This window comes from Crocodylus porosus, unplaced genomic scaffold, assembly GCF_001723895.1.
Source record: "Crocodylus porosus isolate Cpor-Errol unplaced genomic scaffold, CroPor_comp1, whole genome shotgun sequence".
NCBI lineage: Eukaryota > Metazoa > Chordata > Crocodylia > Crocodylidae > Crocodylus > Crocodylus porosus.
In genome coordinates, this window is record NW_017728947.1 from 53,534,134 (window position 1) to 53,551,766 (window position 17,633).

Genomic DNA, 17,633 nt, shown 5'->3' on the forward strand with positions numbered 1-17,633 from the left:
CCAACAAACATTTCTTTCATCTAGGGCCAATGTGCACTTGACTAACTTCTATGAGAAGTGGGTGAAACCGTTTTGGCAAATCATAAATCTGCTGAAGCAGACTCATGCACAATATTGAGTTGACATCAACAAATTATTTCAGCCAAAATGAAGAGGAAAAAACTGAAAGCATCAAAATACTGGATTTCAGTATTTTCAAAACATTTTGGAAATGATGCAACATTTTGTGTGAAGCATTTCCACCTTGAGACAGCATTTTTCATTTAAAAATTCACCTATTTTTTTTTAAAGTTCTTAATGAGTTAAATAATATGAAAACAAATCAATCTATTCTGTTTTGGTTTGGATTAAGTGTTTTGGGTTGGCTTAAGATGAGCACTTCCAGGAGTGACCAGGAATAATGGTCACAAGCTGGCAGAGGGCAGGTTTAGGCTAGATATCAGGAAGCGCTACTTCACAGTCAGGGCGGCTTGGATCTGGAACCAACTTCCAAGAGAAGTGGTCCTGGCTCCTACCCTGGGGGATTTTAAGAGGAGGTTGGATGAACATCTTGCTGGGGTCGTTTGACCCCAGCGTTATTTCCTGCCATGGCGGGGGGTCAGACTAGATGATCTGCTCAGGTCCCTTCCGACCTTAGAAACTATGAAACTATGAAACTGCTTCCTCTGCTTATGAATACAGACAGAAGTGCAGCTCTCTGATTTAACTCATAGTGCTTCAGAGAAAGTGCCAGTCCTCCTGACCCAACAGGTTTTAAATGTTGGGTTAGGAGGGCGGGGGATTGGGGTCCAAGTTGGAGCTGTTCCAGGGAGAGAGGCTGGATCTCTGAAGCCTCTTCTCCTGTCCCTCACCCCATCTCCCCCCAGCAGCCCTGCTGTCTCTGGATGGGAGGGGGAGAAGGCAGGTGAGGGAGGTCTGTTTTGGGGTTTTCCCAGCCATGCTGGAGAGGGGGGAATGTGTGGAGTGTAATCTTCTCCCCCAAGATGGGGGGGTCCAAACCACTCACTCCCCCCACTCCAGCACAGCTTGGAAAATCTCAGAATTGACCTCCCTTCCCTGCCTTCTCCCCCTCCCATCCAGAGATGGGACAGAATTGTAAGACACTCTCTGAATTCTATAGATTGGCCCCTAGGGGGTGCTAATTGTAATTCAATCACCTTCATCCTCCTACTTAATACAATAGGCCTTTGACTAAAACTCATGTTTAAAAGAAAAAAGTATAAGATTGTATTAGTGATACCTATAGAACATGGCTGTCCAACTTCCAATTGTCTGGGGGCCACATACCCACCAGGCTGTAACAGTAAGGGCCGCATGCCACATGAACCATAACAAGTGGGCCACAGATCCCCAGGCCATGCATTGCAAGGACAACATCCCCCACAACTTCTGCACCCCGTTTATATGGGTCCCTGGCTGCCAATGCACCATGCACCTGTCTGGCCCTGGACTCACCCTCTGCTCCTTATGCTGCGTGGCACTGCTCTTCCCCCTAGGGTGGGGGAAGGAAGCAGCAGTTGCAAGAAGAGATAAATCAGTGCCCTTGGCTGCTGTTGCAGATAGAGCAATAGGATGAGTGGCAGTTGAAGTGGCTGTAGCTTAAACCCTTACAGGTCACATGTAGCCTGCAAGCCACCCATGGGATAGCCCTGCCATAGAACATCCTCTGGTTAGTTAAAGTTGTGAACTCCTTCATGGAAGTTCTTGACAGAGTGAATTAGTTTGATATATACCCCTTAAGTGTACCCAGTGACTCAGTAGTGAAACCCATTGTTTGTTTTCATTCCTCAGGCGTACCACGCAGTGTATCAGAAATGGAAATGGGCAAAGTTGACGTCTCTGGTTTCCTTTCCCCATACGCTACAAGGGAGGTCACACTGAAAGCAGAGGATTTCAACAAGCTTCTGAAACTGACTAATTATAACATCCTGAATAATGAAAACTTGATTCTTCAGGCCTTGCGCACAGCAGTGGCACGCAAGAGACAAACTCAGAGCCAGTTACCATCTGCAGAACAATTATCATCCTAAATACGTTTTCTGTAGTTTGTGTCATTCTTCAAGATGTGATGTGCCTGCAGTTGTATGAATTAACCAGTGTTATATGTGGTACATGAGAAGCTTTTTACCAGCTTACTCCAATTAAGCAGCCATCTAAGTAGATGAAGTGCAGTTATTCATTGTCTAAGCAATTTGCTTTAAACTTAAGTGCAATTCATAGTTTTTAAGAAATACTGTACAAATATACATACAATTGGAAGCCACCAGTGAAAATGACAGTGCAATGTTTAAACTCATTTAAAACCCAGTAAACCTATTTAGATTTTAAGGAGAATGGCTGCTCTGTAGTTGTGTAGTTTTTGGAGCAAATAGTTTTACCAGTCATAGATTAATTATGTAGCTGGCAACATTTCTCTACTGTAGGCAAAATATAAAGTTTCAGGTGTATGTATAGGGCAATTAGACTAACTATTCCAGTGGTTCCCAAACTCTGACAGATTGTGCACCACCAATTTAAAATGATACAACCTTAAGTACCACAAGCAATTTTTTCAGTTTCACCCAAGTGTTTCCAGAAAATTTGTGTCATATAAAGTAATTGTAATAAATCTGATAATGCATACCACTGACAGGCTGTCTGCGTACCACTGGTGGTTTCTGTACCACAGACTAGGAACCACTGAGCTACTCCATTAAGGTCTCTGACTTCTGGCATTTGTTCTCTTCATGATGGTTAGTATTGTTTCACCAGCAGAATCTCCTGTTGTTTTATTGGCATCCATGTTAAAAAAATTGTGACATCCTCTTTCTTCTTGATTGAGGATGACAATAGCCACAATTCGGCTCTTTTAATTTGGTAGTCTTCTTCCTATCGTGTAAATTAAAGAGCCCCCACTTCTTAAAATATGCTCTGTTTTCTTTCTTCAACTCTTATGTATAATACAGCATATTGATTTCAATAAGAAAATGTACTTTCCTCACAGTTTCATTGTTCTGGCAGCATTGTCCTTCATCTGTTGTCTTTACAAAAGTATTGGCTGATACTGGCACTTAAGTGTTTAATGGCACTGTGTTTATCAATCCAGTGAGGCTTGTTATGTTGGAGGAAATTAGCCACACCCAGTCACTTTGTCCTGTTTTTATGAGTGTGGGCTGCAAGTACTAAATGACTGTATAACAACAACTGTACAGTTTGCTGCATCATGTAGATGCAGCAAGTCTATAATATAACACAGAAAACCCTGCATGGAAACCTGATGACAAAATTACTTCTGTGAACAGTGCAACTTGAAAGTCTAGCTCCTAGCAGTCTCACAAGGACACTTTGGTGTGGGAATCTTCACCTTATGCACAGCCCAAGCTGTCCTAGGTGGCACAAGGACTTCCACCACTTTATGGTCACACTGACTGCAATACATTTTGCAGCCTTTTAAGTGCAACTTTCTCAGGTCCTGCTCTGTAGCCACAATCAATTGCCCTCCTTGCTGGGGTCTCCTTTGCGGTGAAGTCAAGATTTCTCCTAGTTGCAGTCAAACTAGGCTCCTCCACAATCTCCCTGTGGCCTTTTCCAACAGTACTTTGAGCATATCAGGAAGCAAAACATGGTCCTTGCTCCAACCATGCTGGCTCAAGGCCAAATGGCCCTCTCTTTCCTACTTCCCCTTCTGCTAGCCCTCAAAGCAGCCTGGAGGCTATAGTTCGACCCAGCTCCCTGCGTCTGGTTTTCCTGGTCTTGGAGTGTCCCCACCCCTCGCAACCCAGGGGCCGGGTTCACATGAAAATGTGTGTACAGGCATTAAATGTGTGTGGAAGCTGCATGTCATGAGGAACCAATTCCAGGCTCTGGCAAAATGGCAACAATCCAACTGGTAGCGCATAAACTGCTCATTGAAAAATGGTGGCCAACATTTTGCTGTTGAGTAGCAACAGATTAATAAACAATTACTCATGAGAGACTGCCTCTTTGTGGCTGATGGGCAGTGCCCACTGGCAATCCACTTGGTAGCCTCAGATCCTCCCGTCTCAGCTCTACTACTCATCCACTTCCTACAATGAGGCAAGGAAGCAGGGATGATGCCTTTCATCGAGATTCTGGACAACAGGATGGAGAGCTCCTTATACCTTCCCAGAATACCCTAGAATATCTGTCTGCACATTTACTCATCAGCTAGCCAGAATCTGGCTCTAGATGCTGATTTTTACCATCCTAACTCTCAGTTACTGTGAGTGTAAGGGGAAAGCAGTCCCTTAAGCCTTTGTCGTCTGGGCTGGACCTCACTGTATTTTGACTCATATGTCCTGAACCACTGCACTTTTGGTTACTGAAGTATGGCTATACTCAGCTTCTCACCATGGCGTTTCGGCAGCTCACATCTCCCAGTGCTTACAAAATCCATAGAAAGTTAATGTAATATTCAGCTAGCTTACCTCTATCACAAATGTTTCCAAATATCAATGGGGTATCCTGCATTTTTCTGCTTCTCTCATTTAGCCTTCCTAGTCCACATATACATGAACACAGGACCCTGGCTACTTTGAACCTAACTGACTTCTCTAAGCTTTTCCTGAGGTTTGCATTCCTGGTGCTGCTTGTCTTTGCCTTTCTAATTGCCCCTGCTCTGCCCTGCCACCTTCTGTGCCCTGGGTGACAGCCTTCCTCACCAGTCCTAACTCTGGCCTTCCATTCTTCAGGCGCAACCCTGCCACCTGTTGCATTAATTGTGATTGCATAAATGGACTCAGAGGGCCAAAAGTTTTAACATGATCCTGTCACTCTACTGCATTAAAAGGTAAACAACACCTGAAAGTTTAAGTATGGAGATCTTGGCTTGCTTAGTCCCTTGGCAAATAATCTCTTATTAAAGATACAAATAGAAAAAGAAGAAGGAAAAATAGTGAAAACATTTGACATGGAGTGTAAGGTTTTTCATTATAGCAACATCATACAACACCCATTCTTTCCAATCTTTGGCAGCTTTTTTTGTTGCTATTTAATAACGCATTACTATTTAACTGCCATTTTGGAGGAAAGGAGGACACAACTGGTTCACTGTGCCTGTTGTTGGTGTTCCTTGTGTAACAAGCAGTACGATTACTTGAAAGGAGGAGTGCAGCTGGGCAGCAGCATGGGAAGGCTGCCCCTCAAGAGACAATGTGCTGAGAAAAGGGGATGTTTGTCTCACTTAAGGCATTATAGTGTGTGGGGATCAAGCCTGCCTATAGAGTGTGGGGATGAAGCCCAAATGGGTCCATTTTGGGCAAAAAGGAAAAGGGAACACAGTGGCCACTGGGAAGCTTGTAGAAAAAATCCCTGGGGGGGATTGGCCAAGGGAGCTCCTTGATAACAGGGTTTCCCCCCATCACTGGTGGGGGAAGAGAAAAGCCATGCACTGCAGGCTGAAGGCAGGAGGGAGCCTGACTGTGGCAACTCTTTCCCAGAGACTGCAGAGCCACCAAAGGAGTTGCCATAGGATTGGAAGGCGTCCAAACCCAGGAATCTTCCTTGGGATGAAGAGGAAAGCTGCACTGTGGCCTAGACGGGAAGGAACCCACAAGCCCTGAGTGCGGTGACTGTGCACTGGGGAGGTGGGACTGGAGGGGGATAGGCCCAGTTCACCTGAGAGTCAGGGGACATGGATCAGGGCGGAGAAAGGTATATTGCAGAGATGCCAGTGAGGGAGCGATGGCCAGCAGCACGTGATGCCTGAAGCAAGCACAAAGGGACCCAAGTCAGGGAGGACCTGCCCACAGCCCCAGACAGAGGGGCAAAGAAGTGGCTGTTCCTCTCAAGGCATTGCCCCAGGCTGCTAAGTGTGCAGGGAACCATCATATTCATTCTTGCGTATAAAAGTTATGGCTCAGTATTGATACCTTATTATCTATTTGTGATTATTCTTCTTTTGGGTTAAGGGTATTCAAAGAAAAGATTATATGTTGTGACTGTCATTACCGGGATTTATTGTATGTTCTTTTCTAGGCTTTACAAGTTAAAACTGCTTGGTTATTTGCAATTTATATTGTATATAATTAAATCTTGTATTTAGTTAACCATATGTTTGCAAGGCTCATCCTTTGTAAGAGGAGACCCTCTTCTCAAGGAACCTGCTGCAGCCACTAGGCTGGGCAAGGTTGCTGGCTACTGGGTGCCCCAGGATCCCACTATTCAGTGGCAGCCGTGGGCGGTGCCATGTACCAGGGTGCCACTTGTCATTAGGATCAGTCTTTTTTCCCTGAGGACAAGACAAGCAACACCCCAAAGGGGAGAAGCCAACAGCAAAGGCAGAAAATCCAGCTTTTGTTTCTGGTGATGACTCCAAAGTCATGCTTGCTTGCTGTTCCAGACACAGCTCAGGGGGTTTTCACAGCCACTCCGAGATCTGACAAGCTTGTACCAGCATCAGGCTATTAAAAACATTATCTTTAGCTGGCTTACTGGTCACAGACTCACAGTAGTGTTGCAAAAGAAACAGCTAAGGTAGGCTCTTTTTAAACAGAAGATGGGAAGACATAGGAAAGAGAGGAAACAAAGCTGAGAAGGAAATGGGGGTGAAAAATACAAGCAGCCACTGATAGAAGTGATATTTGTTGCATGATTGGGCCCTGGAAATGCTCTACAGCCTTTCCCTGAATGAAGTGAGCACTTTAAAAGTGCGTGATTGCACAACAATTTAACCCTTATTTAATGAGGGTTCAGATGAAAGCACTCCAAAGCAGCGCACCTCCATTAACTTCTGTTTGTTCCTCCATGTGAACAGAGCTGGCTTGATGCATCCCAGCGCCACCCTCAGTGCTGTCTGCAGGATGAGAGGGGGGGGAATGTGGGTGGGGAGGGATCTTTGGTTTGCCCAGCCTCTGCTAATGGTGGGGTGGGTGGGTTGGAGACCCCCAAGTGGGGAGATGCCAATCCATCTTCCCTCCACCTCCAGGGGAGGCAGGGAAAACCCCAGACCAGAGCTTCCTCCCCTCCCCCATCCCTCTCCCATCCTGTAGATAACACTGGAGATAGTGGGGCGGGGGGATGGTGAGGGGAATGAGGCTGCAGACACAACCTCTTTCCCCTAGATTGGCTCCAAAGTGGAGCTTGATCCTTCCTCCCTCCTCCCCCAACCAAACAGCAAATGTCTGTTGGGTCAGAGGGGTTATATAGCTTGTGGTGCTTTATGTGAAGTGCCATGAGTTACAGTGGGGAGCTGTACATTTGTCAGTGCCCAGTGGGAAAGCAAATCTGATAATACAGGAAAATAGGGGTAGTTAGTCTCTAAGACAATGATTCATACCCAGGGTACCACGGCACCCTGAGTGCCTTAAGATCCGTTCAAAAGTGCTACAGGGTGCTGTACAATGCTACTAGATGTACAGACATGATTCACAAGATAAACACAGTTTTCATATAGGAATCCAGAATGTTAAAACATTGTGACCTGTTGTGGTCTATCTGAGATCTTTGCAATAGAAGAATTACTCTGTTATTTTTATGTAGTCATAAAATGAGTGAAAACAGGTAATTTCTGTGGGCAGCCTTCTGTGGGAGCCTCAAGTCTAAAATGGCTGAGAACCACTGCTCTGTGGTTCTACCCTGCCATGCCTTGTGCATTACGGGTAACAGCTGGGGGTTTTGGCGAAGCTAGTGAAAGTAGAAATTGTTCTTCTATGTCCCTCTCTCTGGCTTGGTCTAGTTATCTTTTTGGTTGGAACGATGAAGGCCAAGCTGTGTCAGCAGGGGTTCTAAGATCCCTGGAGTGGTTGAAGTAAGATCCCAGATGGTAAAGCTTATTCACCCATTCTCTTGTCATCACTGTCAAACTAAGGATCCCCCACAGGCCTAGTGGGTAGGATAGCCCATCCACTTATCATTTTGTTCAACAAGTTAGGCCTAACTGTCAGCATGCATAGTTGGATCCCCTGATTTCCAGTTCCCCATTCCCCCTGTTTACCAGACATGATATAGCCCTTTGATGGAATCTGCAGTCCTTCTAATTTAGACTAATCAGTGTGTCTATTATTAACTTTTGCAGACCTTAATAAACAATTCTGTATAAGAGACTGAGTTGGATGTTGTTGTTTTTGATAGGACTCTGGACGAAAGCCTAACGTTTTCTTTCTACTCACAGCATATGGTTTCCTGAACCACAAAAGTTTTCTGGATGTTTGCACCATCCTTGTATGTAGTGTGCTTGGATGGCTGAGCCATGAAGCTTCAATCCTTCAGGCTTCTACCAGGGTTAAGATGATAGCGGTGCTGGATTTCACTACAATTCATACATTTATAGAATTAAAGGCCAGGAAGGATTGTTGGGTCATCCACATTAACCATATGCATAACATATGCCATGGAATTAACCCACTCTACCCTCACAATAATCCTAGCTGTGTTGTTCTACTGCGGAGTGGGGAAATGGAACATGTTGGGGCTGAATGGTTCGTTCAGTGAGCAGAATAAAACGGCTTGAGAGGACTTAGGCAAGAAAATGCAGGTCAATTTCCCCCCCAGCCCTAGGAGAACCTTGTATGCCCTATGAAAATGTGCAGGACCAGCACAGCCCATTTATAATGCATATGTGTGAAAGGGGATCAGGAGCTCTTCATTGGGTATTTCATAACTTCATACGTAGGGTCACTGGTAGATGGGATCTTTGTCTTTTCTCATGGGTTAGCATTAGTGTTAGGAATAACATGGTATTTAGAAATAAGGCAAACTGTGCCTAAGAAAAGGATTAAAGTTCAGAAAAGGAGCAAAGTTAGTTTTGGAGAGGCCCATAGATCCTTGCATTGGAACTAATCACTTAATAAAGGGTAAATGGATATTTAGTAGTTATGGATAACTCTTCTATATGTGAACAGAGTCAACCACATAAAAGAGACAGAGGAAACTTGGATTTGCTAATGATGAAGAATGTATTCCCTGATTTGGAGAAGGAATAGCCCTTTGGTTATTGCTTCAAAATTGCAGCAATGCAGTGTGCTTTAAATTGCTTGAAAGGGATACAGTCAAGCAGAACATCCAAGATGCATCCAAATAGACTGGGAAAATCTGGCAATCAGCTCCCAATATAAAATAAAAATAAAGCATTTTCCTGTAGGACACTGCAGGATATCTTTGTCAAGAATGTATCCTTCTATTCACCTATTGTGCATTGCATTTGATATTGATCGGCTACCTTTCTACTCAGAGATTATGAACCCTTTGAGGTACCCAGTGATATACATGCAGAATACTATGGATCATTATTGTTGTTTCAATTTGCTAATAACCTGTAATGCCTTTAGGATGTTCACCCCCTCTCACATTTCCTATTTGTGACTACAATGTAGATTCATTCACTCATTTGAATTCCCTCCCTTCTTTGCATTTTTCCTTTGAGAAGGGAGGGAGGGTAGGGCTCTGAGTTAATTAAACATTGCTCATCATCAGAAGCTTGCTTCAGGTTATTAGCTGCATTTCAATTAGACACTTCCAGCTGGAGAACCTAATATTGAAGTGCTGCTTACATCTGACCTGTATGCAGCTTGGAGCACAATGGAATCGCATTGGAGTATACACCAGGTAAGGGAAGCAAAACCCTAAGGATAATTAATTAAAAAACTGGGTATGGCAAAGATTGTAATTCAGGTGTATATAGCTGGATTCAGATATCATTACCTATGTGTTAACTGTAATTTGAGTCCGCATAAGATATTTTTATTTTTTTTAAATATCAATGCTTGTGAGAAGTCAACAGTCTACAGACTTCCAAATGGTTTGGGATCCTAGACAGTGTATGTGGCAAAAACCCTGGATTTCATGGGACTTAGGAGATGGAGATTCAGTTCCCAGGTCTGAAACAGACTTCCCATTTGATCTTGAACAAATTACTAAATCATTCTATATTTCAGTTCCTATTTTATAAAATGAGAGTAAAAGCAGGAGTGCTTTGAAGGTGACTTCTCTGATGTTTGTGGGTGCTCAGATACCACAAAGGTAGAGGCCATATAAGTACTCATCTAATTAGCTTGCTTCATCCAGTGATTCTCAACCAGGATGCCAAGAAATCCTTTTAAAGATGGCACGTGGTATCACACAATATTAGCTCTGCTCAGTATGCAAATACCTACACATGATTCACAAGATAAATCCAGGAGTTTCACATAGGAATTCATAGTATCAAAAACCGCCTGCTTTCTTGTGGGCTTTCTGAGCTCTTTGCAACAGAAGAATTGCTTTATTATTTTCCTGTAGTCAAAAAATGAGTGAAAGTAAGAGCTGGTATTTTCTGAGGCATGTCTTAAGACTAATGAGGATACTGGGAGCCTAAAAAGGTTGAAAACCAATAGTTTACAGAAACAGCTGGGTTACAAAGCACAGTCCTTTCAATGGAAGAAACGGGCTAGTGAACAAAGCCTGTATGTGTCGTGAGTACTGGGTTCAACATGGTGTACTGTAATTATGCTGATTACTATAGACTTAAATGGAAAGGGTAAGTTTGGAAAAGGGCTTTGAGCTGCTCTTTTCATTTGTTTGTTTGGTTTTATTTTATCTTTAAATACTTTAAACAGATCCACTAGTAAAGGTTAAAAGTGTTTCAGTATGACAAGAAAGGTGAATCCTGGTCTAAGCATCCTAAATAAGGACTGATTGAAGAATTATGAACATCCAGTCCAGATACATTAGGCAGAAGGAATTAAACAAATGACAGGTTGTCAAGGAGAACAAACTATAGTAAAATAATAGATTATCTTTTGGTTGGGCAAGGAGTAGGAGAGGGATTGAATTAATCAACTGAAATCTAGAAGTAGCAAGAACTGTTGCTTCTGCTTTGACATGGAATTGTTTTTGTCTTGGTCTGAAAAACTTTTCAATTTGGGTGTTTTAGTGCATGCACAAACTTTACCTATTACTTTTTTCACTAGAAGGTACTAGTAAGGATTTATTTAATTAAAGATCAAATGCAGTGGCCACAAGCAGGAATCTGATTCAAAACATCTTGGCAATCTTAGCTTTGGAGCTTTTTTTCTTTATGGTATACAGTCATTTTCCCTTCTGTCTGCCTCTGTTGTGATTACACTTAGACTTACAAAATAAGAATTGCAAAACAGGTCAAGATTTCTGTCACACAGCTTCCATTAATTTAATTATTCTGCTTTGAAAATCTCAGTGTGTATGTTCATGCAGCATCATTACATGAATAAATAAATGTATATATTATAAATAAGTCAGTATTTATTCAATTAGGCTATTTGTCGTTGTATTGCAGGCAGAAGAATTTCCTTTGCAGTTTGATCTCTGTGAAACTCATGCAAATAAAAAATCTACAAAAGGCAGATCTGTGTGAGTATCTCAGCTCTTCTTAGAGATTCCTTGTGATCATGAAAGTACACAAACATAATTTAGTACCTGTATATATAAAAATTACTTTGATTGCTAAAACATGTGCATCTTTTAAATAGGGAGTACACTTAGGCACCCTTGAGCACAAATACCTATATTATTATCCATGTATGAGAAATATAAATCACACCAGTACCTGATACACAGCAGAGTACTGGCCCCAGAGATGAATCCAGGATTTCCCCAGGGTGGTGGTGTGGGAGGAGCTACCTGCACTGCAGGGGTGGCTGCACACCCTGCTCCCAGGCTCCTCCACCCCATCAGTGCCGGTAGACTTTTTCAAGTCTGTAAATAAAGTGAATATCTCTTTTCCCTTCCCTGCTGAGACACTCCCCACACTTCCCCCTCCCCACCCCCCCTTGCCTGCCTTTGCTGGTTTCTCTGCTGCTCAGTGGCTGGGAAGCTCCAGACCTAGCCTGAGCTAAGTAGGGGCTGTGCTCAGCTGGGGAGGGGACAGCAGCAACAGCTTGGCCAGAGAGTAATTCCCCTCACACTGCCCAGAGCAGGCTCAGGGAAGGGGAACCTACATTTATCCCTGCTGCCACTGTCCCATCCCTAGGTGAGCCCAGCCCCTGGGCAGCAAACAGGATCAGCTTTAGTGCTTCCCTACCACTGGGACAGGGAGAAAAGTGAGGCAGGGATTGGGGGGGGTGAGGAAGGGGCAGAGAGGCGATGTGTCTTTGGGCAGAAAGGGGAAGGGAGGGAGGATTTCACCTGCTTTAGGGACTTTAAAATATCCATGAAGGCTCCCGTGGTCCCCTGCAATTCAAAAGGGGAATTCAAAAACCATGCCACAGCATCCCCTCTGGATCTCTCCTAACTGGCCCTCTACTAGTGAAATATCACCCTCATTTTATTAATCTCCTCAATTGCTAGTGTCCAACTCTGACTGGAAGAATAATGACGTGTAATTAGACCTTGCACGGATGTCAGCAGCTACAAAATACCACATGTACTAGGGGTGTATGAAATGGGCAGTATTCAATTCAGAGTGGGATTCAGCCCAATTTGAGGGAAAGTGATTCGATTTGCTGGGTTGGATCACTGTCCTGATTTGATTCAGCCGAATCTGAAGATTTGATTCTGATTCAGAGAATCAGCGATTCGGCCATAGACATAGCTTGAAATGTTTTTTCTATGTAGCTCAAGGTACCAGGTGCAGCCTGTGAACACTGAAATGGTGGGGCAGATGGAGCATCCCACAGGAGCAGGGGGGTGGGGTGGGGGAGGGTCTCCCGGGCACTTGGCGATGGACCTGTAAGTGGACCAGAAATAGAGATTTTAAGAGATTCGATGACTCAACCATAGACACAGCTTTATGTTTTTTCAGTCCGCTTCTGGGTCCGACCCCCCCACACTCTGATGGGGTACTCCATCTGCCCCACCATCTCAGTGTTCATGAGCCACACCTGGTACCCTGAGGTACATAGAAAAGTCATATAAAGCTGTGCCTATGGCCGAATCACCGAATCTTTCCGAATTTCTTTGAATCGATTTGGAGGGTTCCAATTCAATTCAGAGAGATTAATGAGTCTCCTGATTCGATTCAGATTTGGAGATTAGGCTGCCGAATTGGGCTGAATCTCCTCCAAATCAAATCAGTGATTCAAACTTTGCACAGCCCTAATGGGTACATACTTTGTTGCCATCTTTCTTCTATATGCAGCCACGGGTCCCTTTTTACCAGCAACTGATGTCCTTTATGCTAAAGGATGAAAAACACTATGGAGCGCAAGGCATTTTTTTCAGTCAAATATATGTATTTATGTATTCTCAGTCAAATTGAATGTATTTTGAACAATGAATTGAATTTTCAAGATAAAATTAATAAGGGATGCTATCTGAGGGACTGAGGTAATGGATGGAAATGGTACTAAAAGGAGCCCTTTTTGACAATTACTTTGTGCAAAAGAAAAGGAGCTGGGTGTATAGGGATGATGAGAGTGGGCAACTAAAGCAAAGATTCTGGTGAGCAGCTGAATGACACAGTGAAGATGTGCAGGGAATAAGGCCCATTTCCAAGCTGTACCAAAGAATGTGTCCACACATGCATGAACGTGTGTGTGTGTGTGTGTGTGTGTGTGTTGTTACTAAACTTCATTTAGTAAATGCATGTATTTAAAACAAAATTATTGTTCAGAATTTTCTTTTCTGCTGCTGATCCTAGTATGGAATATACTGACATAACATATCTCAAGAAGGAAATGAATGGCTGGCTTTGGCACTATTATACTCTCCTAATCTGAGCCCTGAAGCAACTGAGCTGACATAAATAAAAAGAGCCTAAGGTTTTGACTAAATTACATTGATGGTCAGTAATCTCACATGGGCAAGGCAGTAGTTAGCTTTTTCTTTGGTGAGGTTCCCTGTACTAGAGATAAGGAAGTACAAGGAAGTAATTGACTTTTGTTAGCCACTGGGCTGCTTTTGCACTGATAAGGATGCCAAAGAAGCTTTAACACAAAGTAGAATCTGGATTCTTTATTCCAGTTAGAGAGGAGCAGAGACCAGAAACCTGTACCTGAACTCATCTGAACCAGGGGGGAGTACCAGGGGGAACCTGAAAGCAAAATTTGCAATTAAAATCTGTATTACAAACAAGAACAGACTGGATGAGCAAATGATGATTTCTGGTATTAAAATCTAGGAAATTCTAGTCGTTTCATAATTAATCATAAGAATACAGGATAGCATTCAGGTCCTTAATTGCAGCCAGATCCAGCTTCAGGAATCTCCAGATATCAGAATATTTTAAAAATATTATTTCATATCAAGATCTTCTACTTATATCTTAATTTTCAGAAAATGCTTGTTTTCCTAGTATAAGCATGATGACTGATGATCAGAGCTCTCCTTCTGATGTAATACCATGTTATGGTATGGGAAAAATTATTGGATACTGAAAAAACCAGAAGAGGGGCACAGTATATTGTCTGGAGGCTGGAGAGTGCCTCCTTGGAGGCAGCAGATGGGTTGATTCTCTTTTACTCATATTTTCCAGCCGTGACTCAAAGAGCCAACAAAATGTTATCATCAGCATCTTTCAGCAATACTGTTACAGAATATAAGCCAACTGGCAAGTCATGAGTTTATGTAATTGGCATTAATGCAAAGCTGATTAGAAAAACAAGCTGACAGGACACATTCAGCATGTGGAAAACACCAGTCAGTGCCATAGCAACGAAGTTTGGTACCTGGGCCAGAGCCCACGGTGACACCTGCCCTCTCCCTGTGTACAGATCTGGGGGGCACAAGACTCCCCATGCTTGCCCAGAAGCATAGGCAGAGAGAGAAAATCTTATTTGCCAGGGTAGGGGAGGGGCTGAGTAAAACTTAAAAGATATTTCTATCTATTTAAACTTAACAGATATTTCTACACACAAGCAGACACACAGACAGATATGCACACAGACACTGCCCAGCAGGTAAGTGTGTAGGGGAGAAGGGGGGGAGGGAAGGGTCATGGGGGCACAGATTGAGGCTCCTTTGGTGAGGGAGGGAGTGGGGCAGGGGCAGGGGCAAGGGCTGGGGTGAATGGGGCCCCGGGGTGGGTTGTGGCAGGGGCGGAGCCCAGGCTGCTTGTCCAGGTGTGCAGGGGGCTCCTGCTACTGTACACACCCCTGGGGTAGGCATGGGGGGAACTTGCCTTACAAATCTGTGCATGGGTGGAGGCGGACTGCTGCTGCAGGCTGGGCCTCTGTGCCCTGCTGCCTCTGCCAGGGCAGCCACATGATACCATGTGTCTCCTGTGCATTGGCTGTGCCAAGGCTCCTGCCCACCTGGTGATGGGAGGCATGTGACATTGTGTGGATGCTGGGGAGCAGCAGCAGGGTACAGAGCCCCAGCCCACAACAGCATCCTGCCTCTGCTCTGCACACAGATTGGGGGAACACATGCTCCTCATGCCTGCCCCAAGGGTGCGCACAGTGGCAGCAGCCCCCTGCACTCCTGGACCAGCTGCCTGGGCTCCAACCCTCCCAGGACCTATCCCAGAGCCCTGTTCACCCCAGCCCCTGCCCCACTCCCTCCCTTACTGCAGGGGCCTCAATCTGCTTTTCATGCCCCGTTCCCCTCCCCACTTACCTGCTCGGCACTGCTCCACATGCAGCAGGGCTGGGCTGAGTTCCTGGCCACCTGCAGGCTCTGGCTACTCATCTGTGTCTGTGTGCACTGCTCCCCCCTGCTAAAGCCACCCAGAGCCCACATCTGGGCTGCCCTGTGGTCCTCTGTGCTGCCATTGCTGCCTCATGTTTCTGGGGGCTAAGCCCCATTAGACCTAGCCTTCTGTAACCTATGTCCAGGTGTGCATGCAGTGGCAGGAGCTGCCCTTCCCCTGTCTCTGTGCCCCGCTAAATGAGCTTCTTGGAGCTCTGTCCTGTGTCCTGCCCCAGGTGTGCAGTGATCAGACAGGTGTGCAAGAAAGAGAATCAGAGATAGAATCATAGAAAATTAGGCTTGGAAGGAAGCTCAGGAGGTCATCTAGTCCAACTTCCTGCTCAAAGCAGGACCATCCCCAACTAGATCATCCCAGCCAAAGCTTTGTCTAGCCAGGTTTTGAAAACCTCCAAGGATGGAGCTTCCACCACATTTTTGGATAATGTGTTCCAGTGTTTTACTACTATTCTAGTGAGAAACTTCTTCCGAATATCTAACCTAAACTTCCTGTGCTGCAGCTTGAAACCATTGCTCCTTGTTCTATCATCTGCATCACTGAGAACAGTCTAGCTCCATCCTCTTTTGAACCCTGCTTCATGTAGTTGAAGGCTTCTATTAAATCCCCTCTCAGTTTCCTCTTCTCTAGACTAAATAAGCCCAGTTCCCTCAGTCTTTCATCACAAGTTACATCCCCCCAGGCCCTTCACTATTTCTGTTGCTCTTTGATGGACTCTCTCCAATTTGTCCAGAGCCTTTCTGTAGTGGGGGCCCCAAAAATGGACACAGTACTCCAGATGTGGCCTCACCAATGCTGAATAGAGGGGAAGAATCACTTTCCTTGACCTACTGGCAACACACCTACCAATGCAGCCCAGTATGCTGTTAGCCTTCTTAGCACGCTGCTGGCTCGTATTCAGCTTATTATCCACTGTAACCCCCAGGTCCTTTTCTGCAGAGCTGCTGTCAAACCACTCAGCCCCCAACATGTACTGGTACATGGGATTGTTATATCCTAAGTGCAGGACTTTGCACTTGTCTTTGTTGAACCTCATGAGATTCCTTTTGGCAATCCTCCAGTTTGTCTAGGTCACACTGAATCCTAGCCCGACCCTCCAGCATATATACTGTCTAATTTAACAGTTGTCGCTGTGCTTCCCTTATGCATACAGCTTGGTGTTGTCTCCAGACTTGCAAAGGGTGCACGATCTTCCAGGTCATGAAGACATTAAACAAAACCAGCCCCAGGATTGACCCTTGAGGCACTCCACTTGATACTGGCTGCCAGCTAGATATTGAGTCATTGATTATTACTCTGATGCTTCAGCCAGGTTTCTATCCACCTTACAGTCCATTCATCCAGCCCATACTTTCTTAGCTTGCCTGGAGTATGTTGTGGGATGCCATATCAAAAGGCTTGCTAAAATCAAGGTATACCACATCCAACAGTCTCCCCCCACATCTACAGAGCCAATCGTCTCATCATAAAAGGCAATCAGGTTGGTCATGCATGACTTGCCCCTGGTAAATTCTTGTTGACTGTTTCATCATCATCTTCTCCAAGTGCTTAGAAATGGATTCTTTGAGGATCTGCTCCATGATTTTTCCAGGGACTGAGGTAAGAGTGGCTGCTCTGTAGTTCCCTGGATCCTCCTTCCCTTTCTTAAATATGGGCACTATGTTTGCCCTTTTCTGATCATCTGGGAACTCTCCTGATTGTTATGAGTTTTCAAAGATGATGGCCAATGGCTCTGCAATCACATCAGCCAACTCCCTCAACACCCTTAGATCTTCCCATCCAGCCCCAAGGACTTGTACAAATCCAACTTTTCTAAATAGTCCCTAATGTCTTCTTTCCCCACTGAGAGCTATTCATGTTCTCCCATAGGCAGCAAAAAGGCGGGTAATGGAGCTCAGTCCCCACAAACATGGGACAGTGGTTGGTCCACAAGGCAAGTCAGCCATGGGCTTCCGGCAACTATAGCAGGGGTGGGGAGGGAATGGGGCTGGGGCTGGGGCTGGGGCTAGGGCAAGCACTACACAGCCAGTGAGGCACAGAACTGACCCATGAGTGGTTTGTCCAGGAGACAGCTCCTGCTGCTACATGCAACCTGGGA

General features: G+C 44.7%; 1 protein-coding gene across 1 annotated transcript in view; it reads left to right on the top strand.

Annotated features, from left to right (window-relative positions):
• Nucleotides 1–2,627, top strand: part of LOC109321622 (cytosolic phospholipase A2 epsilon-like) — a 44,908-nt gene extending 42,281 nt beyond the window's left edge. The window contains exon 20 of the mRNA XM_019552356.1: nt 1,792–2,627. Within this exon, the coding sequence (XP_019407901.1) occupies nt 1,792–2,030 (239 nt within the window). The 3' untranslated portion in view covers nt 2,031–2,627. The remainder of the gene's footprint in view (nt 1–1,791) is intronic.
• The last annotated feature ends 15,006 nt before the right edge of the window (nt 2,628–17,633 follow it).